Genomic DNA, 27,532 nt, shown 5'->3' with positions numbered 1-27,532 from the left:
GACAGCACCAAATGGAAAATGAGCCAACCTGGTGTCCAACTGGGACACAGAGGACAGGACTCCCCAAGCTGCAATTGCAATATGGGTTCATGGTAAGGAGAAAGGTTCTTTGACTCGGCAGAATCAGCCAGAAAATGTCAGGTCTTATGGAGTTCAGGCTCCAGCCATGACAGCCCCAGCTAAGCCAGCTCTCAGAGTTCAGTTTTCACTGTGGCAACCACTTGGGGCACCTCCAACTTGCTGAACTAGAGATTCCGAAGGAAAGCAGCCCAGAGTAGCTCCATGGTCTGCAAAGAGTTTTCCATATTTTATTCAAATAGCATCTCATCAGCAAAACCTTAAAGAACACTCAACCTCCATTTGAAGGGCCTTCTGGATCCCAGTCAAAATGTCTCAATGTACATCACTTTATCTGATCCCTCTAATGGGCCTGGCAGCTACTTGGGGCTGGAACCATAATCCAGTACCTACCACAGTGCCTGTCACATGGTAATAGCTCAATAAATGTTTACTGAATCAGTGAACTGTCATCATTTTATAAAGGAACAGGCTCAGAGAGGTTTAGGTGGCTTCTGAAAAGTGCCCAGTGACAGGCAGGGCTAGGCCTCTGGCTTCTTCCATTCCTCCATGCTGGCCTTCACGATCCAAGGAAATAAAGGGCAAGAGGGTGTTCCACTCCTTTTTGACAGATGATCATTGAGCATCTACCCTAAACCAAATCTTTTCACTGCTCTTCCTGTGTTCTCTGCCTGACTGGCTTTTTCAGGTCTTGGTTTTAATGTTACCTCTTAAGCAAGGCCTCCGTACTACCCCTCCCACACAAGCCCCGCCTCCTCATGCCCATCACTCTCTATTGCATTTCCTATTTGTCACTTATCCCAACCTTTAATTAGTTTGTGTGAGTGTTTATTTATGGTCTGCCTTCCCCAACTGGAATGTAAGCTCCGCAGCGTGCTGGCCCTGACTCTCTGTGGACAGTGGGCCCAGTGATTGGGATGCGCTGGGCATGATGCAGCCACCGAAACAAAGTCAGTGTGGTCTCAGGCATATTCATAAAAGTGTCTAGAACAACGGACTTCTGGCAGACGTCCTGAAGATAGAAAGGGAAAAGGGTTGTTTAGCCTGGGGACAGACTTAGGGAAGACATACCGGCTCCTCTTTTCAAATGTCTAAAGACAGCAACACGGAGGAGGGGAGCGAACTTGCCCTAAGAGATCCAGTGGGACAGTGGGGAGGGGAAGGGAGTTGTGGAGGACAGGTTTTGGTTCAAGGTGCTGTTCGTTATGCTTGTACTTATGTAACTGTTGGCCACTTACTGTCTTCCCCACTAATGCCTAAGTGCTGCCAGGGTGACCCACATCTGTCATTCCTCACTGTACACACACAGTAGAGCACAGTACATGATGTGTCTGTCACTCAGTAACTATTTGACTGAATGAAGGTTGTGTGAATATCCATTATAGGTCAACTATTCCCTCTGCCTGGAATGCTCCTAACCTTCACTCCCCTACACCTTGCTGACCCTTGACGTACTCTTGAGGTCTAAGCTTAGCAGCACCTTACCAGGAAAACCTTCCCCAGTGCCTGTACCACCAGATCACAGCACCCTCTCATAGTGTCCTGCACGTGCTCAGCATAGAACTTATGATTACCATATTTGCTGTTATTTGTTGATTACTTAAGATAGCTATCCCTCTACTGGAAGGCAAGAAGGCAATCAGTCTTTCTCACACGATGATTCCTAAGAACCCCATGAATAGCTGTCAGTATCTCTTGTAGAATATTCTCCATGACAGCTGTGACTCTAGTTTTTTTTTTGTTTTTTTTTGAGACAGTCTCACTTTGTTGCCCAGGCTAGAGTGAGTGCCATGGCGTCAGCTACTCACAGCAACCTCAAACTCCTGGGCTCAAGCAATCCTGCTGCCTCAGCCTCCCGAGTAGCTGGGACTACAGGCATGCGCCACCATGCCCGGGTAATTTTTTTCTATATATATATATATATATTAGTTGGCCAATTAATTTCTTTCTATTTATAGTAGAGACGGGGTCTCGCTCTTGCTCAGGCTGGTTTTGAACTCCTGACATCAAGCAATCCGCCCGCCTCGGCCTCCCAGAGAGCTAGGATTACAGGCGTGAGCCACCGCGCCCTGGCCCTGTGACTCTAGTTATTTGCTGCTATCTCTGCTGTGTATACAAAGTAAGCATTCAGATATTTCTTGAATGAGTTAACTTCACAACTAAGAAAGGTTCAGCAAAGTCAAGTAACTGCCCAACATCACCCAACAAGCAAGTAGCAGAGCCTGGGTTTGAACCCGGGTCTGTGTAACTCCAAAGCCTGAGCTTTTCCTACTACACCAAACTGTGTGGACACAAAGCCATCATTCAGGACCATAGGCTGCCATGAAAGCCAGGCCCCCTTGGTGAACACGTTGGGAGGCAGAGCGTGAAGTAATGCTGCTAGCCTGGCTGCCTGCCTGTGGCCTTGACAGGACACAGGAAGGCCCTTCGCTATGAATGCTAGAACCCTCCCAACCAGGGGAACTTGTGTTTGGCAGTTCACAGTGCAGCAAATGGAGGGACAGGGCTGAGAATTCATGCTCTAGCCTGGCCTGATGACAAGCAGATGGTGGCAGCAGGCTAGAGATGTGCCATTCACTTCATCTTCCTCCTAGTTATATCAAACATGAATCAGCACACACCTGCCTTTGGAGCCAATAGAGCACCTAAGAATCTGGACTTTGGAGTCAGATTGTATTTGAGTCTCACCTCTGTCACTTACTAGCCGTGACAGTTTCCCCATCTGTGTAATGAGAATAATAGAACATACCCTCAGCATGAATAAGATTAAATAAAATTTAGATTAAAAAGACCTCATATACACATTACTTGTACCTAACAGGGGCTCGAAAAATGGGAACTACTATTGTTATCATTTCCAATGTGTTTTCAGGCCTCATACTACATCATCTGTGTGACATACTCCCTGTCAAGGACTTTCTGATTATGTCAAAACATCTATACTTTCATCTCCTTATACTCCTGCATTCAGTCAGGTTAACAAATGTACATGCTCACATCTGATATAGGGTTTTCTGTGGTGAATTAGAAAATGCAGGTTGGTTCAAAAAAAGAGCCTGAGCGTGGGCCTCCCCACTGGCGTCTCTCGCTGGGCCACAAACAGGGAAGCTGGAGTGGATGGCAACAAAATACAACAGACGGTGCAGCTAGTGCCACTGCTACACTAGACAAAGTTGCTGTCGGCAAACTCTAACCTACAAAGCTTCTCATGTACAAAAACAGAGATGTATCTTTACCCTGGAAGAAGGATTTTTGTATGATCATGCTTTCGACCAAACTTGGAATTGCTTTTCTACCTAACTGGATACAGAATTTACTCTCCCCATATAATGGAACTAACATTTTCATGGCACTATCCATCATGGAGCTAACAGGCTACAAATCAATGTAACAGAATGTGACTGCTTTGAGTCATATTTCCTAAATGGTCCAACTGTGACCATAAGCAAATACATCCATCCTTACACATAAGCACCAAAAACTTGCCACCCCATAAGTTAAGTTCTGTTGGGTTTCTGTTTGTTTCTTTTTAAAACATCAGTCTTCCCCTTTTTCCACTAGGTATATAGGTAGAAAAATAAATGAAGTCAGCACTCTTTACATTTCACTAGCATAAACTGTGACTCAAATACGATGAGTGGTTATTCGCAAGGCTATAAGTTTTTTAATGACAGATTTTCCTAAAAGAAACCACTATAACATCTGTCCAAGTACTCCAAGGGAAAACAAAAAATACATAAAGATTAAAAGTCTATTACTTTAACAGCACATTGCCAAACACAGACAACTAGGATAAATGCCAAGAAACCTTAAAAAATAACTTTAAAAGATGCAACGTTCAAGTCATTCAGACGTGTAAGTTCCACAAACAACAGAAAAACAAGTCCAAGAGCAGTTCTACTTGTGTATGACAGTAACTCAGACTGTACTTCATCAAAGTTCATTCAGGTGTCTAAAACCAAAAGGTGTCTGAGCAGAATATGTTTTCTCTTCTTTGCTTGGAGATGTGTATACAGGTTAGAGGAGAGAAAAATCTTCCAGATGCTGATGTGAGCACAGCAGGCTTGGTTCCCCTTTGATAAAGTACGAAGGCAGATTTAGTTGACTCAAACTTTATCAGTTTCCCTAATGAAAAGTCTTATGCATGCGGAAACAGACGAGTTACTGAATTTGTCATGCTAAGTATTTACATAAAGTGAGTTCAGTAACCGGGCAGAATAAAAAAGGTAGTTGTTAAATTATTGTATAACCTTTTACAACTTGAGTAACTTCGTGGGTAAATGACGCTGACATTCAAGTCCCTCAAACATACATTAACAACAAATTATTTACTGCATGAAGAGGCACACATCATATAAAATGTACACTTCACAGGAGGGATTCCTGCATAGCAGGAAAGTCGCTACCACTACATAACAAATGGCTATGCCAACAGTCAAAGCTGCCACTAAAGGGTGCAACATTAAAATTCCCTTAAAATATCAAGGAGTGTTTGCAACAGCACAGATACCTTTTGGAGAGTAAGTACATGCTTTGTTTGGAAGGATATTTTTCACTGGAAAATTTGAACATCATGTAAATAAACCAATTTTCTAATTGGGTAAGATTTAAGGCAATGCTACTCAGACCTGAGAAAAAAAATGCAAAAGAGTTTATATTTTTCTTCTGAAACATTAACAGGTCAGAATCAACATCAAAAAGTATTCCCCTTCCAAGCAGTCAATGCATCTTTAGGTTTTGTCAGCATTATAAAATAGAATCCACTTTCATACTCCAAATACAAAAAGAGAAATTGTTCTGTGCTCTTCCTTGAAAACTGTAAAAAAACACATGGCAGCTTAGGTATTTAATATTAAAAAGTAACACGAAAATGAAGACGACTACACCTGCTGCACACAAAGAAGCCACCTTACAATAAATGCTCCAGAGCGTTCTATTTCTCTTACAACCAACTTTGGTGTAGTGTGGAACAATCATGGATTCATAAATTAACTTTTAACATCAACTACAGACTAACAAAGGACAATTAGATACAGTAAGTTCAAAAATTTTACATTTTGCTCCTGTTTGGCTGCTAAAGAGCAGCGATTTAAATTGATATAAAAACTTCAGACAACAAAGCTTGCTATACAGATAAAGTACATGATCAAAAAGTAAGCAGCAATTAAATTTGTCATTTAAACTTATCTGGTATAGAATATGTACATATTTGGGAAGAGAGATCTCTGAAACCACCATTCTCTTTACCCCCTTCTTACCCTCTGACCTCTCTCTGCCCGCCCTAGCCCCTTCGAATCTATAGCAAGTACCCTGAACTATATACACCTGTACTTTGGCTAAGCCAGCTGGATGCGACTCCTTTTGTGGTTTTGGTCTGCAAGAAAAGAAATAAGGTCTTGGAAGTCATCTGCAGCCTTCCTTTCTGAACAGCAGTGTACTATAGTCAATGAATCATTCTTTCACTGCAAGGGGAAAAAAGGGCCCCCATACTTCACTCCCCAACCTGAATGGGGCAAGATCAAAATGCCATCAGTTGCTTGCACCACAACAGGCCACCAAAGAAAAGAGAAAGAAAAAGGTCAGGACAAAGGCAGCAGCAGTCAACAAAAGTTGCCCAACAAAGGAACCTCTCCTCCTGGGGTTCCCAAGGAAATAACATTTCCCTCCTCCCTCTTCCCTCCCCAACCACAAAAAAAAAAAAAAATTCACATCACAAGAACTTGGTACTCTGGTTAAGTGTCAGGTAAATATAAGAAAGAGAAAATCCGTCACTTTGTATACTTTAACTGAGACGTAAAGCTAACAGAAACACACAACATCACTGTGAAAGTAACTTTCTAAAAGAGACCCAGTCTACATAGCGCAGCCAGTAAAACTTAAAAGAATAGTTTGCTCACAATCTGCCTTGTACAGGATATTTATATTCTTTCTATGCCATATAAATAGCATTTATATAGCTTACACATTCAGAGACATGCACTGGGACTTTTAGGTAGTACAAATTTCTTCACGATCACATGTGCAAATTTTACAAATCACTAAATGAGTATTAATAAGCTTAGGCTGGCCCGTGTCTTGTATTATCTAACAAATTTAACGGGGGTTCAGAATCATCCATAGGAAGAACCAGGCGTGTTCCTCGAATGACCAGTTCGTGGTCCCCAAATGCAAGCTCCCGATCCAATGCATCTTCAGAACTGTTTCCCATAAATCTCCTGGGAGCGCTGGATGCTGCCGATTCAGTGTTCACAGTAGAATCCCCGTATGTCAAACTGATATCGCCATCATTGAGAATTAGATCAGAATCATCATCTTTCAATTGTTCCTGGTTCTAAATGCAAATAAAATAAGGTTTCAGAATTGCTAGAAAGTTTAAGAAACGTTTCCAATGGGAGAATTTTAGAGGACTCCCTATTTAAAACCCTTCAGTGGTAGCCCTCAGGATAAAGCCTAAAGTCCTTACCTGGGCTTAAAAGACACAGTGTGACTTGGCCCCTTCGACTTAATCTCCTGCCACAATCTGCCAGACTCCAGTGCTGACAGCTACCCAGATCTCTCATGCTTCCTCTTACCTCCAGGTGCTTCTTCATGCTGACACCTCCCCTTGCCCCCACTCCCGCCCCCCGCCACATGACTAGCCCCTTCACAACAAGTCTTCCCTGATCCTCCAGGACTAGGTTAGGTGTTCCTCCTGTGTGCTCTCACAGCGTCCTGTACTTGGCCCTCTCCCTGGAGTAGTCCTTAGCTTTGAACCATAACCACATGGGTATTGGTCTACCCTCAAGGGGTTCAGAGCCCAGTGGTGGGAGGAGATCGATACACACGTGCTTATGATAGAAGGGTAAGGGCTATGTTGTCCAGCCACCTAACACAGTTTGAGGCACAGAGAAATATATCAAATCCTTGCTACATGCTTGTGTCCCAGTTCCATAAGCTTCGCTTCTAATGGAAATGCTGTGGCCAAAATAGTATACTTGAATAAAGTCTATCAAAGGGAAAAGAGTCAAGAATATATAGTCCTATTTCAGTAAATAAAAAAAATGTATGTGTGCACAGAAGAGTCTGGAAGGACATTCAACAGAATGGGGAAAGTTAGCTCTGCATGATAATGTTGCTAGTAAGTTTTATTTTCTTTATGTGCTTCTGTACTATCTGAGATTTGATTATAATGAGTACATACTACTTTTAAAAATCAGAAGAAGCCATTTTGTCTAATGTAAAGGGAAAGAATCATTGTAAATATTCATACTGATTTAGCAAAAAATAAAAAAAAATCTGTGATGAATACTCCTTGAAGGAAGCAGAGTTGATAGAAACACACGTGCTGTGAACTTGATTCTCCAGATTTCTAAATCTTGTGTGTGTTTGAAAAATTTAAATTTGTCTAAGATCATCAAATAGACTAAGAAGACTATTAAACAAAATCTAAAAAACAATTTAATTTGCTGTTGGCTGGGCGCGGTGGCTCACGCCTGTAATCCTAGAACTCTGAGAGGCTGAAGTGGGTGGATGGGTCAAGGACAGGAGTCCGAAACCAGCCTGAGCAAGAGCAAGACCCCATCTCTACTAAAAATAGAAATTAATTGGCCAACTAAAAAATACATATAGAGAAAAAATTAGCTGGGCATTGTGGCGCATGCCTGTAGTTCCAGCTACTTGGGAGACTGAGGCAGGAGGATCACTTGAGCCCAGGAGTTTGAGGTTGCTGTGAGCTAGGCTGACGCCACGGCACTCTAGCTGGGGCAACAGAGTGGGACTCTGTCTCAAAAAAAAAAAAATTGCTGTTGCTAGAAATTTCCCTAAATACTCAAAGACAAAAACATGTGAATTAACAAACAAACAAACCCATAGCTACCAACCAGCCAAAACTCCTTCCTGTCTAATCCATTTATAACAGTAAGTCTAACTAGTTTGTATCACTCAATTAAACAATACAACAAAGCTCTGCGGCTCAGGGCAGCAGGGGCTCATCAGCACATCCTAATGTCTGCATGAAGTTTGAGGTTTGGGGTAATATCTATCAAATTTTAAAATGCATATGCCTTCCACCTGGCAATTTTACCTTTAAAATCTATTCTGCATACTTTTATATACCTAGGTAAATTTATATATAAAAGGATGTTCACTATGAAGTTTGTTTGTAATAGCCAAAAAAGGGGAAACAACTGAAATGTCTATCCATAAGAGACTGAATACATCAATTTTGGTATAACTATGAAATAGAATACTATATCGCCATGAAAAAGAGAAAGTAATAAATCTAACGTACTCACATGGAAAGATACCCATAATGTATCCGTAATTGAAAAGAGCAAGTAATGGGACAATATACCTATTATGATCCCATTTGTGTAAAACAATGACAGCTATATATATACACATATAAGTTTGTACAGATAAAATATAGCAGGTATCCACAGTGAACCTGTAATAAAGACTGCCTCTGAGGAATGTAGATGAGAGGAAGGTGATTTTTATTATTTACTTTGTACATTCCACTCTGTTTGAATATTTGGCCATAAGCATGTTAGTTTTATAACTTAAAAAAGTAGTTAATTTTAAAAAAGTAGTTAAAAATTATATAAAAAATTTAGTTTGGCAGTTGTTATGGGTTAAATTATACCCTCCCCCCCCACAACAATATTGAGGTCCTCACTCCCAGCACCTGTGAAGGTGAGCTTATTTGGAAATAAGGTGGGCCCTAATTCAATATGCCTGGTGTCCTTATGAGTAGGGGAAATTTGGACACAGAGATAGACACACACACAAAGGAAACATCATGTGAAGTTGAAGGCAGAGACTGGGGTGATGCATCTATAAGGAATGCCAAAGATCACCAGCAAACCAGAAGCTAAGAGAAAGGTCTGGAGCAGATTCTCCTTCATAGCCCTAGAAGGAACCAATCCTGCCAACACTTTGACCTCGGACATCTAGCCTCCAGAACTGCGAGATAATACATTTTGTTGTTTAAGCCATTCAGTTTGTGGTACTTGTTATAGCAGCTCTAGGAAACTCATACAATGGTATATTGTGTTTTGATACATTTCACAGGACACACTTGTGTACCTTTTTCAGTTTTTGGTGATGACAAGTGGGTCTCTGGAATTCAAGAGCTGAACCTCACTGCCTGAACCAACACAGCTAGCTGACTCCTCTGCACAGATTCATGTGGGATAACAGGGCATAGCAGAAATACAGATTATACTTGAGAGGGGAGCCTGGGCAATGAGGAAGGGAGAGGGAAGGCAATATGGGGTGCTTTCCCTACCTCACTGGCACAGTCTATCAGCAATGTGCACTGGCTCAACATAATACAAAGCTGTAGGGTGCTCCTCCCTGGCCCAATGCCACCCCAACTCTGCCTACTCTTTCCTGTCCATTTCTTGTAGAATCTGCTCTCACATGCCACAAAGTAGGTCATGGGGAACTGGAGGGGGTGTGCATGTCTACACTGTTTCACTACAGCTTCTCCTCTCCATCCAAGGTTCTAAGTGCTGCATCTGAGTAGTCAAAACTGGTGGGCTTTGTTAACAGGGGACCCTACCTACTTGATGCCATAGATTATTTCTGAAAGGTTGGTTTAGAAACAAAGGGTTTTAAAAAAAAAAAAAAAAAAAACTCTTGAAAACTAAAAATAAAAATCTTCACATTTAAAAATAAAGGCTGGGCCGGGCACGGTGGCTCACGCCTGCAATCCTAGCACTCTGGGAGGCCGAGGTGGGAGGATTGCTCGAGGTCAGGAGTTCCAAACCAGCCTGAGCAAGAGCGAGACCCCGTCTCTACTATAAATAGAAAGAAATTAATTGGCCAACTAATATATAGAGAAAAAAATTAGCCGGGCATGATGGCACATGCCTGTAGTCCCAGCTACTCGGGAGGCTGAGGCAGCAGGATTGCTTGAGCCCAGGAGTTTGAGGTTGCTGTGAGCTAGGCTGACACCATGGCACTCACTCTAGCCTGGGTAACAAAGCAAGATTCTGTCTCAAAAAAATAAATAAAATAAAAAAATAAAGGCTGGTTACCATGTCTGTCATTTTTTCCTTAGTTGTAATATTTACTGAATCACTAATCATATATTGGTAGCTAAGCAAAAATATGGAATTTAGATTCTATTTAGATATGCTCATGCCTCCCAGCAATGTGGAACAGAGGCAGATAAATGTCCCCTAATATCCAAAAGTTGGTAGGTGTGAAATAATAGACTATCTGTTGTACTTTAGGGGCATCAAAAATTGTTTTATAATCCTCTCAATGTAACTGTGACAACTCTAATTCATAGGTGAAAACATACACATTTAGTACTGAGCTCAGGACACATACTGCAAATAAATGAAAGCCAGCACAGAAATAAAATAATTTACTAAAATCCCCCCCAGTGAGATGAGGCACTATTCTATATGTGTTTTCAAATGCTGTTTCTAAGGCTGTGGGTTATATTTATAGATTTCAGTATATTCTCTGGTTGAGCAAAACATGCTTAAATTCCCTTTCATGGATTTTATAACTCAAAAGCAAAACATCAAACCAAAATAAAACAAAACTAGTAATCCATCCATAGAGCAGATACATTTAATTTACTGAAGAATTAAGTTTTAGGATAAAACCAACTTACTTCATAAGCCTGGGGGCTGGTTAGGCACCTGGCGATGGGGCCACAGCAGGCGGGGAGTGTTGTCGTCAGAGGAGGGCCGCTGTGAGTCAGCAGAGGCTTCAGATAGCTGCGCTGTTAAGGAAGAGCTGCGTGCCTTTCTTAACAAATTTAAAAGAATAATTCATTTGATAATAATCACTGTCACAGTGTACCAACCACTTCAGAGGACAGCAAAGGACTTTCACATATGTGGTCTCATTTCATCATTGCATTATGGCAATGAGATAGCAAAAGTTGATTTTATTATTAATATCATCTCTACTTCACAGATACAAAAACTGAGGCTCAGGGAGGTCAATGACCTGCCTAAAGTCACACAATTAAGTAAATCTGCTAACCCAGACTGGTTTGATCTCAAATCTTGTACCCTTTCCACTGCATCATATTGCGTTTCTGACTTTACTAAAGCCAAAAGGGACACAAATGACTGTAAATTTAGCACTAAAGGAGATAAGGGAGAAAGTAAACAACAATAGACTGGGCGTGAGCCGTAGTCCTAGCACTCTGGGAGGCCAAGGCAGGAGGACCGTTTGAGTTCAGGAGTTCGAGAACAGTCTGAGTAACAGCGAGACCCCATCTCTACTAAAAATAGAAAAATTAGCCAGTTGTGGTGGTGTGTGCCTATAGTCCCAACTACTCAGGAGGCTGAGGCAGGAGGATCGTTTGAGCCCAGGAGTTTGGGGTTGCTGTGAGCTAGGCTGATGCCACGGCACTCTAGCCCAGGAAACAGAGCGAGACTCTGTCTCAAAAAGAAGAAAAAAGAAAAGAAAGTAAACAATAACAATGGTCAGAGAAGAGATTAAATATTCCAGTAGTAGAATAGAGTAATAAAAACAGTTTTAATCCTTTACTGTGGAGTCAGCTGGCCTCTTGAATGCTATAAGTTGAAACTTCAGTATCAGGTTGATTCTTTTCTTACAAAGCCATAAAGAAGAAAGGAAAGTCTCTTTTCTTATAAAGCCATAAAGAGGAAAGGAAAGTGAATTCTCAAGACATTTTTAAAAACTATGTATCATGAGCTCCTCTATCACAGACCCTCATTTCAGTATTCATTTCTTCTCCAAAAAATAAAAATAGATGATATATGATACTCAGAAGAAAAAAGAGGAAATCACAAGAAAAAGCAGAGAGAAAGGTACAGGCACATTTATCATATTCCCCACTTTCTAAAATGAGAACCTAAGGTTGTTGTCATTAAAAATGAGGAAGTCAGAAAATTTCATGAATTCCCATATTAATAAATTCTAAGTACAGATTAAAGCACTTGATACAAACACACATTATAAAACATGTGGCCAAACACAAAGCCACTGAAAAACTAGAAAGATGAATTCTACTAGTGTTTTAAGTACAGAAATAACCAGGCCTTAGTCTTGTGCTACTGAATAGGGTGATATTGACGGTAACAAGTCTTGGTGTTTGACTCTATAAAAATGAATTTCTTAAAAAACAAAACTTACCAAATACTGACAAAAGAAAAAAAAATCTGAATAGTCCTATATATTGAAGAAACTCAAAACTTTCCCTTACAAAAAGCTCCAGGTCCATATGGCTTCACTGGTAAAATCTTTCTAGCATTTAAGGAAAAAACAAACCAATTTAATACAAACTCCTTCAGGGAATAGAAAATGAAGGTTTACTTCCCAACTCATTTATAAAGCCAGTGTAATCTAGTTATAGAAACCTGACAAGGACATTACAAAAAAAAAAATCACCAGCCAATTATCTCTCATGAAAATAGACACAAATATGAGACACAAAATATTAGTAAATTAAATCCAGTGACATATACAAAGGATAATACATCATGACCAAGTGTACTTTGTTCTAGTAATGCCAGACTGATTTAATATTAAAACAATCAATGAAAAAAAGTATAACAGAAAAAAAACAATAAAAAATCAAAAAAAAATAAACACATGATCATCTCAATGCAGAAAAAGCATCTTATAATAAAAACTTACAACAGATTAAAAACTCATGATAAAAACTCTCAGAAGACTAGAAATAAAAAGGAACATTCTTAACCTGCTAAAGGATATCTCCAAAAACCTATAGCTAACATTATACTTAATGGTGAAATATTGAAAAAATTTCCCCCTGAGGTCAGGAAAAAGAAAGAAGGTGGAATATCATCACTGTACTGGAGAAGTCTGGCCAGTGTAATGAAACACAAAAAAGAAATACAAGGAATTGGAAAAGAAAAAATAAAACATCATTATTCACAGATCATTTTGTGTATAAAGAAAATCAAAAAGAATCTACAATTAGAAATAGTAAGTGAACTTAGCAAGATTGCTGAACACAATACATGTAAAGAATATATAAAATCCAATTTGTGTGTGTGTGTGTAGGCTGGGGGATGTAGTTCAGTGGTAGAATGCCCACTTTATGTGTATATATACACATACACATATATACACCTACATATATATATATACACACACACACACGCCAAAGTAGAAAATAAAAACTATTTGCAGGCCGGGCGCTGTGGCTCACGCCTGTAATCCTAGCTCTTGGGAGGCCGAGGCGGGCGGATTGCTCAAGGTCAGGAGTTCAAAACCAGCCTGAGCAAGAGCGAGACCCCCGTCTCTACTATAAATAGAAAGAAATTAATTGGCCAACTGATATATATATATAAAATTAGCCGGGCATGGTGGCGCATGCCTGTAGTCCCAGCTACCCGGGAGGCTGAGGCAGAAGGATCACTCGAGCCCAGGAGTTTGAGGTTGCTGTGAGCTAGGCTGACGCCACGGCACTCACTCTAGCCTGGGCAACAAAGCGAGACTCTGTCTCAAAAAAAAAAAAAAAAAAAAAACTATTTGCAATAGCACCAAAAATATCAAATACTTAGGGATAAGTCTAATGAAAGATGTACAAGAACTGTACACTGAAAAACACAAAACATTAATGGGAGACATTTTAAAAGACCTAAATAAATGCAGTCATATACTACTGTGTTCATGAATTAGAAGTCTCAATATTATTAAGATATCATTTCTCTCCAAATTCATTTACAGATTTAATGCAAACCCAATAAAATTGCCAGCAGATACGTTTTGTGCCTGTATGTAAATTCACAAGCTGTTTCTAAAATTTAAAGGAAAATACAAAGCACCTAAAATAGCCAAGGCAATGCTGGAGAAGACCAAACCTAGAACATTTATTTACTCTACTTGATAGCAAGACTTATTATAAAGTATAATAATTAAGAGAGTTTAGTATTGATATAAAAAAGAGAAATAGAATAGAAAAGAGAGTCCAGAAACTGATCTCCACTTACATGGCCAAGTGATTCCACTGCAATTCAGTAGGGTAACAATAGTATTTTCAATAAATGGCACTCAGTCAATCAGAGATCCATATGGGAAAAAAGTAGATCTCGACCCCTACCACACACCATATGCAAAAATTAATTTACAATGGATCAAAGTCTTAAATGTGATAGCTAAAACATCACACTTCTAAAGAAAACATAAGGAAATATCTTCATGACCTTGGGACATAAAAGATTTCTTAAGACATAGAAAACACTAACTGTGAATGAAAAGATTTATAAAATAGACTTCATTAAAATGAAGAACTTCTATTCTTCAAAAGACAGGATGAAGAAAATGAAAAGGCAAGCTACAGACTGAGAGAAGATACAATACATAAAATCAACAAAAAGCCCAATTCAGGGCCGGGCGTCATGGCTCACACCAGTAATCCTAGCACTCTGGGAGGCTGAGGCGGGAGGATTGCTTGAGCTCAGGAGTTCAAGACCAGCCTGAGCAAGAGTGAGACCCTGTCTCTACTATAAATAGAAAGAAATTAGCCAAACAACTAAAAATAGAAAAAATTAGCTGGGCACAGTGGCACGTGCTTGTAGTCCCAGCTACCCGGGAGGCTGAGACAGGAGGATCGCTTGACCCCAGGAGTTTGAGGTTGCTGTGAGCCAGGCTGATGCCATGGCACCCTAGCCCAGGCAAGAGAGTGAGACTCTATCTCAAAAAAAAAAGGAATATACAAAGAACTATAAATCAACAAGAAAAAGAAATGACACCTCAGTTAAAAACAGACAAAAGACCTGAACAGACACACTTCACAAAACAGACACACTTTACAAAGGAGGACATCCAAATATCCAAAAAAACATAAAATGGGGGGGGGGGTGCTCGGCCCTACTGGTCGTCAGAGAAATGCAAATTAAACCACCTGATATACACCTATCAAAATGGCTAAAATTTAAAAGGCTGAAAAATACCAAGTTTTCGTGTAGATGTGGAACAACCAGAACTCCCTTAACTTGCTGGTAGGGGTGATGATGAATTCACTAAATTGGTTACAACAAATCAAATGGGTTACAACCACTCTGGAAAAAACTGGTTGGCAGTATCTCTTAAAGCTAAACATATACTTGCCCTAAATTCTACTCCTTGGTATATACCCAAGAGAAATGAGTGCTTATGTCCACCAAAGGATATATATTCACAAATGTTTAGCTTCATTTGTAATAGCCAAAGCAGAAAACAACCCACACGTTTATTAAGAGTAGAATGGGGCCGGGCGCTGTGGCTCACGCCTGTAATCCTAGCTCTTGGGAGGCCGAGGCGGGCGGATTGCTCAAGGTCAGGAGTTCAAAACCAGCCTGAGCAAGAGCGAGACCCCGTCTCTACTATAAATAGAAAGAAATTAATTGGCCAACTGATATATATATAAAAAAAATTAGCCAGGCATGGTGGCGCATGCCTGTAGTCCCAGCTACTCGGGAGGCTGAGGCAGAAGGATCACTCGAGCCCAGGAGTTTGAGGTTGCTGTGAGCTAGGCTGACGCCACGGCACTCACTCTAGCCTGGGCAATAAGCGAGACTCTGTCTCAAAAAAAAAAAAAAAAAAAAAAAGAGTAGAATGGTTAAAAACAAAATCCAGAGCAAGAATTCTACAAAGAATAAAAAAAAAGGCAGGTCTAGTGGTATGCACCTGTAGTCCCAGCTACTTCTGGCAGCTGTGGCAAGAAGACTGCTTAAGCCCAGGAGTTTTAGGTTGCAGTGAGCTATGATGATACCACTGCACTATAGCCTGGGTGATAGAGTGAGACTCTGCCTCAAAAAAAACAAAAACAAAAACAAAAACAAAAAAAACCCCACCTAAAACCCTGTAGTATATTCATACTGTGGAACACTCCACAGCAATAACAAAGAATGAATTACTGTTAGTTACTGACTGCAAGGGAACACAGCGCACCTTCTGGACTATAGGCACGCACCACCATACCTGGCTAATTTTTAAAATTTTTTTGTAGAGACAGGGTGTTGCTATGTTGCCCAGACTGGTCTTGAACTCATGGCCTCAAGCAATCCTCCTGCCTCTAGTTTCCCACAGCACTGGGATTACAAGTGTGAGCTATTACACTCACTAAGACCTGATTATCACGCCCGCCAAGACCTGATCATTTTAATACCTAGTGTTTGGTAGAATCAATTATTCATCATTCTAGAGTTCAGTTCTTCATGTAGCCAGATTGTTTGTTATAAGTGAGATATAACTTGAATACAATAAAGTATATGGATCTTTAGTGTACAGCTTAGTCCCAGCTACTTGGGAGGCTGAGGAGGGAGGATGGCTTGAGCCCAGGAGTTCAAGGCCGTAGCCAACTACGAATGTGCCACTGCACTCCGGCCTGGACAACAGAGTGAAACTCTGTCTCTAAAGTATGAAAATAAAAAATAAAAAACGATCAGGTTTTAGTTGAGTAGTACTTAATAGGGTAGTACTGAGTCAAATAAGTCTTGATGTTTACTTCTATTAATATAAGAATAAACTAAAAAATAAGCCATTATTCTATTCTTTCTCTACATTAGGATCATTTGTTTTATATATTATGCAAAAATGTATAAAACATTTTATGCAGAAAACACTAAAATGTTTTTGTTAAATCAGAGGAATGAAAAAGCCCCAAGGGATATGGGAATGGCTTATGTCCAAAATGCTGACAATACAGCCAAAAGTAATGACATAATCTTTAAACAATTTTAAAAAGCCAGGCTCTCTCTCCCTAATGGGAGTCTTAATACCACAGATACACTTGCATTCTTGTTTCCATATAGTAATTTAACTTTGAAGTACTTGCAAAAAGTGAATGCAAAAATATAATAAACAGAATATGGTTAAGGAGCAGCTTCTAATCCTAAGTGTCAAGTGCATTTTTCTTAAATATACAAGGCTTTGATAAGAAGGTTGAAAGCAAGGAAAGAAAATTTTACATGGTTGTCTCAAATTTGCTTCAGTAAGACATAAACCAAGTTTTTGATTCATGTACTGATATATCTTGGCCTGAAAGAACTCCATGGCTCCTTTTTCTAGTTCAATTTTCAAATAAGACATTAATCTTCATAGTGATAAGATGTTTTTTAAAAGGCATGATTTAAAGAGGTTACAGGATATCAGTATTACTCAAAGTACAGCTATGAAGAAGACTTACAACAGGACAAGAAAGAAATTTAGCAAACAATAAAAACATTAACTACTGTGGCATTCTGAATGGAGAGGAGAATCTCTCAGTCTTTGGAAAGGTCAGGGGAAAAAAGGTGTATTGCTGAACATCGTTGTATCTAACATTACTGCATTTTTATTTCATTCTCATGCTTTTCCCCAGAGCGGCCTTTCCTTTTTCACCCTAGCAAGTACACCAATAAGAACCAACAAATACCTTTTACAAGATTCACTAAATTAGCTAAAAGTCAACAAATATTAAAGTTTGCTCAATAAAAAAACTTATATAACACAGGAAGTATGTCACTTGAGTTTTTGATTCCCTCCACACAGCCAGCTTCTGTAATAACCAGTCCCTATGGTTTCATGGGTTTGCAGAGGAATTCATTTGTGTGGGTTTCCTTCTCCACAATACTGATGAGGAAAGGGAAGACAAAAGGTAGGCATTTTATTCCACTTCGTGAAGGGAGAAGTCAAAACAGTTGTTCCATTAAACTAATTATCCATGTCCACACTGTCAATTTTTTTCTCAATTAAGGATACTTATGATCAAAGTTGTACCATATCCGGAAAAGCCAAGCACTCTCTGCTTTCGTAGTTCTCCTTTCATTTTCAGGAATACCCTGTAGACAAATAATACAGAAATCAATACATACACAAGGACACAAACACATTTATTTTGAGCCATCCCTTTGTAGAATCAGAAATAGAGGCTACTATACATAAGATACTCTCCAACATGGGTAACATTAGAAATCTAATAGTTTGTATATTGCGGCTTTGGAATAAGAAATTGAAATGCTTTTCTGAACACCTCTATTACTCAGGCTGCTTGCTAATTCATGAATCTATTGTCATTTAAAAAAACCAACGTGGGATAATTGATCTCCTAAATCTGAAACACTTACACACCCAATATAATAGCACCTCAAGCAGAAAACATCACATCAACACCCCTATCTTTGGGAGTTGTCATGGTCTCAAAACTAACTGGCATCTTCAAAGCTGCTACTGTGTTCCTAGAACACTAGCAAATGAAAACAAGTAGGAAATTCCACGGCAAGCCTAACTGGCTAGGAGGGAAAACGAACATAGCAAGCAGGCATCTTCTGAAACAACTTCCAAAAATATAAACTGCGTCCTTATTTGTAATATGGTACCACTAGCAGCTGGGCAGTTGGGTGATCTGGTTCCAGTTCCGACTCACTGACATTAACTAGTTTGGGCAAGTCCCCTTCCCTCTCTGGGCCTGAATTTCTTCATGTATAAAATGTGAGGGTTGGCCGAGCATAGTGGCTCACGCCTGTAATCCTAGCACTCTGGGAGGCTGAGGCGGGTGGATCGTTTGAGCTCAGGAGTTCAAGACCAGCCTGAGCAAGAGCGAGACCTCGTCTCTAATAAAAATAGAAAGAAATTACTTGGCCAACTAAAATTATATAGAAAAAATTAGCCAGGCATGGTGGCGCATGCCTGTAGCCCCAGCTACTCGGGAGGCTAAGGCAGAAGGATCCCTCAAGCCCAGGAGTTTGAGGTTGCTATGAGCTAGGCTGACACCCGGGCAACAAAGTGAGACTTTGTCTCAAAAAAAAAAAAAAAAAAAAAAAAAAGTGAGGGTTAGAGAATCCATAAGGCCCTTTCCAGCACTAATGTTCTATGGTTCCATGGTTTTCTTTTCTAAAAGCACAGTGTTTAGATTCTGAATTTTGGTTCCTTCCTAATCCTCAAAATAAGTTACTCTTTTCCTCAACATGTACCAACACATACACAACATAAAACTGTTCAGGAATGCTGTATGGGCTTCCAAGAGCTGAGAACACCTTCTACGTTTCCTTTTATGATATTTGGCGTAGGTTTGTGTGCCTCCACTTCTTGAAGAGCAGCTCATCTCTAAATGTTACCATTCCCTCACTACATGAACACCTGTATACCTACCCCTCACACACTCCATACTTAGTATAATGTTCCTTTGTGCTTCCTAGTGGGCACTCAAAATATTAAGTAAATGGTATGACCAAGACATCCATAGATTTTGAAGTCAAGGGAAAAATGGTCTTTTGTTTTATATGTCACAACTGGTACTCACCTACCTGGCTCTCTCCCTGTCACTCCATTTCCATTTATCCTCTGAGGTGACACAGCTGGTGGAGACTTATGCTCCCAAGCATTTATCTTAGGAGCTGTATAATTAGCTTTATTCTTATTTTGACACTGAGGAGCTATTACCCCTTGAATGCTACCCCAGTAGCTTGGTATCATGGGAATTTATCCAGTCTGGTTTGTACAAATATTTCAAGCCCATGGAATTCTATTTTAAGGCTCTGGCCACAAAAGAGGCAAGTACATACTATATCATATGCATACATTTGCACTCATCACTCAATAGCTAACAAAATTAGCATTTAGGAAATGAATCTAAGAATTTTTTTTTAAACCACACCCTGAAGACAAATATACCAGGGCTTGTTTCAGATAAGAAAAATAATTGTGTTTTGGCCGGGTGTGGTGGCTCACGCCTCTAATATTAGCACTCTGGGAGGACGAGGCGGGTGGATGGCTCAAGGTCAGGAGTTCGAAACCAGCCTGAGCAAGAGTGAGACCCTGTCTCTACTAAAAATAGAAAGAAATTAATTGTCCTACTAAATATATATATGTATATATGTATATGTATGTATTTTTATATATATATATATATATATATATATATATATATATATATATAAATTAGCCGGGCATAGTGGCACATGCCTGTAGTCCCAGCTACTCAGGAGGCTGAGGCAGTAGGATTGCTTGAGCCCAGGAGTTTGAGGTTGCTGTGAGCTAGGCTGACGCCACAGCACTCTAGCCCAGGCAACACAATGAGACTCTGTCTCAAAATAAATAATAAAAAGAAAAAAAGAAAGAAAGATATTAGCTGGATAACTAAAAATATACAGAAAAAATTAGCCGGGCATGGTGGCACATGCCTATAGTCCCAGCTACTCCGGAGGCTGAGGCAGGAGGATTGCTTGAGCCCAGGAGTGTGAGGTTGCTGTGAACTAGGCTGACGCCATGGCACTCTAGCCAGAGCAATAGAGTGAGACTGTCTCCAAAAAAAAAAAAAAATTGTGTTTTGAAAGAGATGCTTTCCATTTTCAAAAACCTAATTTCTGTGATTTCTCATCTAATGTCGAGTATAGAGTATTCAGTGGTATTCAGAAACTATTGAAAAATGGATGGAAAACATCAGAAAAGGGAGGTCTATCTAGAGAAGGCAGCAAGTTACACTGCATTCAGTCCAACAGGCTCAGGTTCATAGGAACAACTGAGAAACTGACACATGGAAGGCAAAAAGTAAGAAAATGTGGCCAAGGCCCATGGACAGGGTAAGAAAGTACATTCCGCTGAACAGCAGGGAAGACTGATTGAAGATTCAAAAGCTTCTAGGCAGTTCTCAAGGGCAGCTGCTGGTCATCCAATTTGAAAGTTACACAGGAAGAGCAGCTGGAATGGGGCTTACATCATAGACAGGCCTTCATGCGCAAACCAAAGTGGAAAAAGGCTCCCTGTGCCAGAGGAGTCACTTGAAAACCCAGCAGTGCTTAAGAGCCTGCTCTCCTCTGTGGCAAAAGCCCAGGGTGGCTCACAGATATGAAAGCTGTCACCCTTGATAACCACACACTGTCAAAAACTTGCTTTTGTCTCTATGGAGCAGTGAGAAAAGCCAGGAATGATGTCAGTTAAAAGCCGAGGCAAATAAAACAGGATTTGAATAGTGGTACAAAGTCTACAGTAGATTGTTTTCTTTCCAAACGACTGCACATTCGACAGAAATGCCAGGGACAACACAAATGCATATTTACCAAATGTTCTTGGTCTGAATCAACACCAACCCTAAAGGAGAAACACAAAGAGCAAATGAGATTTCAAAGCCAAAAAAAGGTCTGTTCACATATGTACGTTGTTAGGCAACTACTTTTCTCAACACAGAAGCTATGGAACGATTCATGTTTTCTTGTTTCTTTATGATTGTTGATGTAGATTTTTGGCTCCTGCTACTTTCCTTAGCAACAGCTTGGATTCTAAGGCAAGCAGGGTATACTAATGATTCTCTTCCTGCAATCCCACTTACCCGTCTGAGAAACATAGCATTTTCTTCTCTGATGTAAGTCCACTCTAAGCATAGCCTGGGAGAGCAACACTGCCCCTGTTGCTAAATAAGAACTGCTGGGTAGTTCTAAACACAAGGCTGGCAATTCCGGGAGGGAGTTACATGTTTTTGGACCTCGCAGCTCTCATGGCAACATTCTGTTATAATGACTGAAGAAAGAGTCCAATTATAGGTTTTTTCATAGGCAAATAGATAGACATTAGCCTTGGTTCTTCACAATACTTTTTTATCTACTTAAAATTCCTGCTCTCCGTATCCCAGGGAGAAGCTTCATTAAGAAGTTCTCTTTGACTCCTCTTTATCCCCTAAACAGAAGCACTAACCAACTCTGTTCATTCTTCCTCTACATTGTCTATTAGGTCTTCACTCCTTTCTATCCCAAATGCTCAAGCACAGCCCTCATTCCGACTCACGGGGTCTGTTGTGGAAGGTTTCCCAGCTGCCAGGCTCTCCTCTAGAGTCAGCTGTCAACAGCACAGAACTCACTGGGTTATTCCCTTGACAAAAGACTCTGAGAGTGGCTTGCAACCCAGAGGGCTGAGTCTGAAGTCCTTTGTGTGGCAGGAAGTCAAGACTCTCTACAAACTAGCGCCCCCCACTCCCTGCCCCACTCCTACCTAGCTTACCACCCTCATTTGCCATCACTCTCTTCTACATACCCTATAGTAGCCATACCCACCTACCTCCCTCCCCAAATCCCTATCCTCCCCCAAGCCTCCATGCCTTTGCTCATGCTGTTGCCTCTAGCTGAAATGTGCTTGCCCTCACTTTTTTCTACTAATTTTTCAAGTTCCCAAGTAACCATTCTATGATCCCTTCAAGCAGAATCATTTTTTCCTGTGTATTTGCAGTATTGTCTTGTCCTTTATTATAATATTTAGCAGAGTAGAATATGGTTATTTACCTGTCAGTCTCCCCAAAAAGACTGTGAGCTCCTTGAGGGTAAAGGCCATGTCTCAATTCATCTCTGTATCCCCAGAGTCTAGCACTGTACCTGACACACAATAGGTGCTCAAATGTTTATCGATTAAGTTAACTACTACAGACAACACACACACAAAAAAAACAGCAGCATGAGCAGCTGTAGCAGTAGCATCCCAGAATATGAATAGCACTGAAGGGAGAAAAATGATACAAGACCACATCTGGAAGGCAAGGGATTCACGGTCAAGTACTTGAAAACAGATGGCCATGACCAGATTCATAATTCTAAGAAAGGCTTTTTTTCTTTGTTAAAATGGCCAGGAGCTGTTTAATATTTTCTCGGTCACATTAAACTCTAACCACATTTATGCATCTCAAGTGACATCTAGTGGTCTTGCAGATAGCACATTTGTAACACTCAGATGGTACATTACCAGAAGCCAATTCCATATAATAAACATTTATACAGCACTTATTATTTGCCAGGCACTGCACTAGGCACAGGGCACAGACATGAATTAAACACGACCCTTGCCCTCAAGGAGCTCACGGCCTAGTGGGGGAAACAGACACAACTAGAGCATAGTCCCTAAGGGCTTACTATTAGGGCATGCTGGCTTCTAATCTGGGCTCGGCTGCTTTCTGGCAAGTTATGTAGCCCTATGAATTGCAATTTTATCACCTGGAAAATGGAGCCAATATCCACCACACAGAGTTGTTGCAAGGATTAAATGAGAAAACGTATCGGAAGATCTTAAAAGAGTGTCTGACTCAGCTCCTCTAACAATATTACAAGGCTGAACAAATAAGTGCTATAATGGGGAGATCCAAAGTTACACAAACAGAAGAGCAGTTCCAAGAGAAAAGAACAGGGGGGAAAGGAGGAGGCACTTAGCTGTGTCATTTAATGGGAGTGAAAGAGCATTTCAGGCGGAGGGAACAGTATGAGCTAAGGCTCAGAAACAGAAAAGTACAAAACATGTGCAATAAATGATAGGGAGCCAAATGTGACTGTCACATTATGTGAAACAACACAGGAATAGCTGGTTAGTTCTAATTTACTGAGGATCCATTGTCTATACAACAGCTGGAGTGACCTTTTTACACTGTAAATCTAGTTCAATGTCACTGTAAAATCTTCCAAGATTTCCAATTGTATTTTAAAATCCAAACTCCTTACCATGTCCTACAAGACCCCATAGCAGGGATCCACAAACTACAGCCCCTGGGCCACATCTGGTATCCCTCCTGCTTTTGTAAATAAAGTTTTATTGGAACACAACCACACCAGTTAATTTATATATTATCTATAGCTGCTTTCACTCTAGAGTAGTTGAGTAGCTGAGACAGAGACTGTATGACCTGCAAAGCCTAAAAATTTACAATCTGGCCCTTTTCAGTAAAAGTCTGCAGACTCCTAACCCCCACAGAATCTTGTGCACCTCACTGCCTACCTACCCTGCAATCACTATACTCTAGCTATGTGAGCTTTTTTCCTGTTCATTAAACAAGCCAAGTCTATTCCTGCCTCAGGACCTTTGTACTTGCTCTTTCTTCTGCATGGACAGTTCTTCTTCCTGATCACTGTTTAACTAGCCATCTAGCCATATCTCGTCATTCAGGTAGACTGAGCTCAAAGGTAATCTCTTAAAGAGACCTTCCCTGACCTCCTTATAGAAAATGCACCCCCACCCCAATCACTATCACAGTACCTTACTGGATCACTAGCACAGCATTTAATACCACCTAAAACTGTCAGGTTCATTTATTTACTAGCTTATTGTCTGTCTTCTCCCACTAAAGTACAGATATTATGAGACCAGAGACCTTTTCTATCTCATTACTATCACTGTCTTTCTCTACAGCAAGGTTTCTTAATCTTAGCATTACTGACATTTTGGCCCAGATAATTCTTTCTTGGTAGGTGAGGGGAGGGGGAGAGGCTGTCTTATGCACTGTAAGGTGTTTAGCAGCATTCCTGGTCTCTACCCATTAGAGGCCAGTAGCAGCCCCTACTTCTAGTTGTGACAATTGAAAATGTCTCCAGACATTGCCAAATGTCCCCTGGGGTACAAAATTATCCCCAATTGAGAACCACTGAGTTGGAGCCTAAAACAGTGCCTGGCACATGGCTGGTGCTCAGTAAGTATCGAATGAATGAATAAAAGGCACATTTGAAATGCCATACTAAGAGCTTTACAGACATTAGCTCACTGAATCCTTGCAACAACAACCCTAGGAGGTAGGTACTATGACATGAATGTTACAGATGAGGGAACTGAGGTTTTAAAGGGTTAAAGAACTTGCCCAAGATCATAGAATTAGTAAGTGAAGGGGCAAGAACTCAAAGCCAAGTCTAAGTCTACATGAATCTTAAACTTTCGGGATTTATCAGCATCCTCAAAATTGTACTGGATAAATTTGGAGGGAGAAGAGAAACTTAAAATATAGCCTCTGTTGCAAAGAGGGACCAAAAAACCCAATAAAACAAGAAAACAACAAGAAGTAATTTAAGACTATAAAGGCAATGCTGTATATAATTAAGTGCCAAAGTATGTTACAGGACAGGCAAGATGGGGCCAAAGAGCTTTCAAAGCTGGTGATGTAGATTAAACTTTTTTTTTTTTTTTTTTTTTTTTTTTGAGACAGAGTCTCGCTTTGTTGCCCAGGCTAGAGTGAGTGCCGTGGCGTCAGCCTAGCTCACAGCAACCTCAAACTCCTGGGCTCGAGTGATCCTTCTGCCTCAGCCTCCCGGGTAGCTGGGACTACAGGCATGCGCCACCATGCCCGGCTAATTTTTTATATATATATCAGTTGGCCAATTAATTTCTTTCTATTTATAGTAGAGACGGGGTCTCGCTCTTGCTCAGGCTGGTTTTGAACTCCTGACCTTGAGCAATCCGCCCGCCTCGGCCTCCCAAGAGCTAGGATTACAGGCGTGAGCCACAGCGCCCGGCCTTAGATTAAACTTTATATGAGTAGGTGGGTTTTTGTTTTTTCTATTGAAGGGAGATAGGAAGCATGGGTATTTTGTTTGGTTTGTTCTCACATTTAATTTTGTTCTCCTTAGTAAAATGGGGAAGAGTCTTCTTCATTTACAAGCTCTTGAGAAAAGAAAGCAGCTTAATCTTTTCAAAATTTAGCATCCTAATTTCTTGATGAAACAAGGTATAGAAGAAATTAAGAAAGACCAGGGTCTCCTCTGCCCTCCATTTAATTATGTGGATGACCTTGAACAAATTAGAACCTTTCTAAGTCTCTATTTTTTCACTTGTAAAATGGAGTTATTGTGTTTAGATAAATATGTAAAATAAACTTATCACAATGCCCAGCACATAGCAGGTGCTTGATAAATGCCAGGTCCTCCTTGAAGTATTAATTAAGGTTATAAAAACATTACTTTTTGTGAATTTTAGACTATACACAATAACAGTGCAGAAATGTTAAGAAAGGGATTTGAATAGTAAAGAGAGATTAAGACAATAACAACAACATTTAAAGTTTGATTTAGGGCTGGCTGGTCTTTAGACTATTAAAAGAAAGGCACAACAGAATGAAAAAAAAGGAGGACAGAATCTATAAAGTGTAAAATACTGTTTTCTCTAATGAACCCTATGTATTCTGGAAGCTCAGTAGCTCTTAATGTCTATGAAGTTTCAGCCAAACACAGAACTAAAATCTACAAAGGCTGTAGCAACATAGGCTGCTGTATCCATGGAAACAAATGCAGAACTCTTGAGATACAAGGGAGCTTTCCAATTGAATGCATTAACTAGTATGCATTCAAGACTAAGACCTCACAATCTTGGCCTTGGATTGTTAGGTTGGAAACAGTACTGATAATAAAGATGTGAAAAAATGATAATATCTAGTACTGATTAGGGTTGGGGTAAACTGTCTCATATGCTGCAGATGGAAGAAAAATTTTTGATCTGACCTGGTGATATGAACCTTAAACATATGCATATGCTTTTGACCATATAATTCTACTTCTAGGAATGCATCCTAAGGAAATAATCAAACAACCACACAATGGAGTATACATTTAAGAACATTCACATTGTTAATGGCAATAGTATTAGCAAAATCCTCAAATGGTAATAGCAAAATCCTAGAAACAATACAAAAGTCCAGCAATAGGGATTTGGTTAAATAAATCAGGAGATATACAGCCATTAAAATAATGATGTTAATATATTTGCTAATGTAAAAGTTCATTACATTACATTTAAAAATCAGGCTACAAGAGTACCGTTAGTGTTGCCCCACTTTGTTAAAAATATATACAATGCATAGCAAAAAGTCTGTAAAGATATTCCTCAAAGTGTTAATAATGGTTTTTGTTTTTCTTTCATGTTTTCCTTTTTTCTGTACTACCTATTATATACTTTTTAAAAAGAAAAAAATAAAACATTAGAGATTCACTGAAGCTTAGAAATAAACTGAAAATAAGCAGAAAAATAAACTGAATTAAAATGTAATATTAACATGAAGTCTCCAGTTATTACTTACCTTATATGCAAGCATGACAGCATTGCAGTGGTGCCACCACCAAACACCCACACAGTAAAAAACACAATCAGAAGCGTGGTGCTGAACATCATTTGCCGTGCGTAAGTGGCAGTATCTCTAATGGCCAAGGCAAATGCCATTGCACCACGAAGCCCTACAAGGGAATGGAATAGGTATTTCTTCAATAACTTATCACTAATGCAAGCTTCATAAATTCAGAGAAATAAAGCACATTCTAAAAACTTAGAATCATGTGAACAAATATACAATAAATATTAACATACCTACACATACAAATAGAAATAGAATTTGCATATGATACTGACATACAAAGAACTTTTAACAATTCTTTATATTCATTCATTCATTTGAAATAGGGTCTCACTCTATAACCCAGGCTGGAATGCAGTGGTGTGATCATAGTTCACTAACTCCTAGGCTGAAGCAATCCTCCTGCCTCAGCCTCCTGAGTACCTGGGACTACAGGCATGTGCCACCACGCTTGCCTAATTTTTTTCTTACTTTTTTATAGATGGGTCTCACTTGTTGCCCAAGCTGGTCTTGAACTTCTGGCCTCAAGTGATCTTCCCACCTCAGCCTCTTAAAGTGCTGTAATTACAGGTGTGAGCCACCATGCCCAGCCTTATTTTTTAATTTACAGAAAGTAAAATTCACTCTTTTTGGTCTACAGCTTCATGAGTTTTGACAATGCATAGAAGTGTATGACCATGTGACCACTACCAC

General features: G+C 39.9%; 1 protein-coding gene across 2 annotated transcripts in view; it reads right to left on the bottom strand.

Moving 5' to 3' along the window:
• Positions 1–3,716: 3,716 nt before the first annotated feature.
• SLC9A6 (solute carrier family 9 member A6) overlaps positions 3,717–27,532 on the bottom strand; it is a 61,496-nt gene continuing 37,680 nt past the window's right edge. The window contains exons 12-17 of one of the 2 annotated variants that reach the window (XM_012752329.2): positions 26,789–26,942; positions 22,257–22,346; positions 21,045–21,075; positions 17,749–17,828; positions 10,691–10,796; positions 3,717–6,409 (exon numbers count right to left, since the gene is read on the bottom strand). In XM_012752329.2, coding sequence (XP_012607783.1) covers positions 6,137–6,409; positions 10,691–10,796; positions 17,749–17,828; positions 21,045–21,075; positions 22,257–22,346; positions 26,789–26,942 — 734 coding nt within the window. In that variant the 3' untranslated portion in view covers positions 3,717–6,136. The remainder of the gene's footprint in view (positions 6,410–10,690; positions 10,797–17,748; positions 17,829–21,044; positions 21,076–22,256; positions 22,347–26,788; positions 26,943–27,532) is intronic. The other variant, XM_012752330.2, reaches the window with a different exon arrangement.

The sequence above is a fragment of the Microcebus murinus genome, chromosome X (genome assembly GCF_040939455.1).
Source record: "Microcebus murinus isolate Inina chromosome X, M.murinus_Inina_mat1.0, whole genome shotgun sequence".
Taxonomy (NCBI): Eukaryota; Metazoa; Chordata; class Mammalia; order Primates; family Cheirogaleidae; genus Microcebus; species Microcebus murinus.
This window is presented reverse-complemented; position numbering and strand designations above follow the sequence as displayed.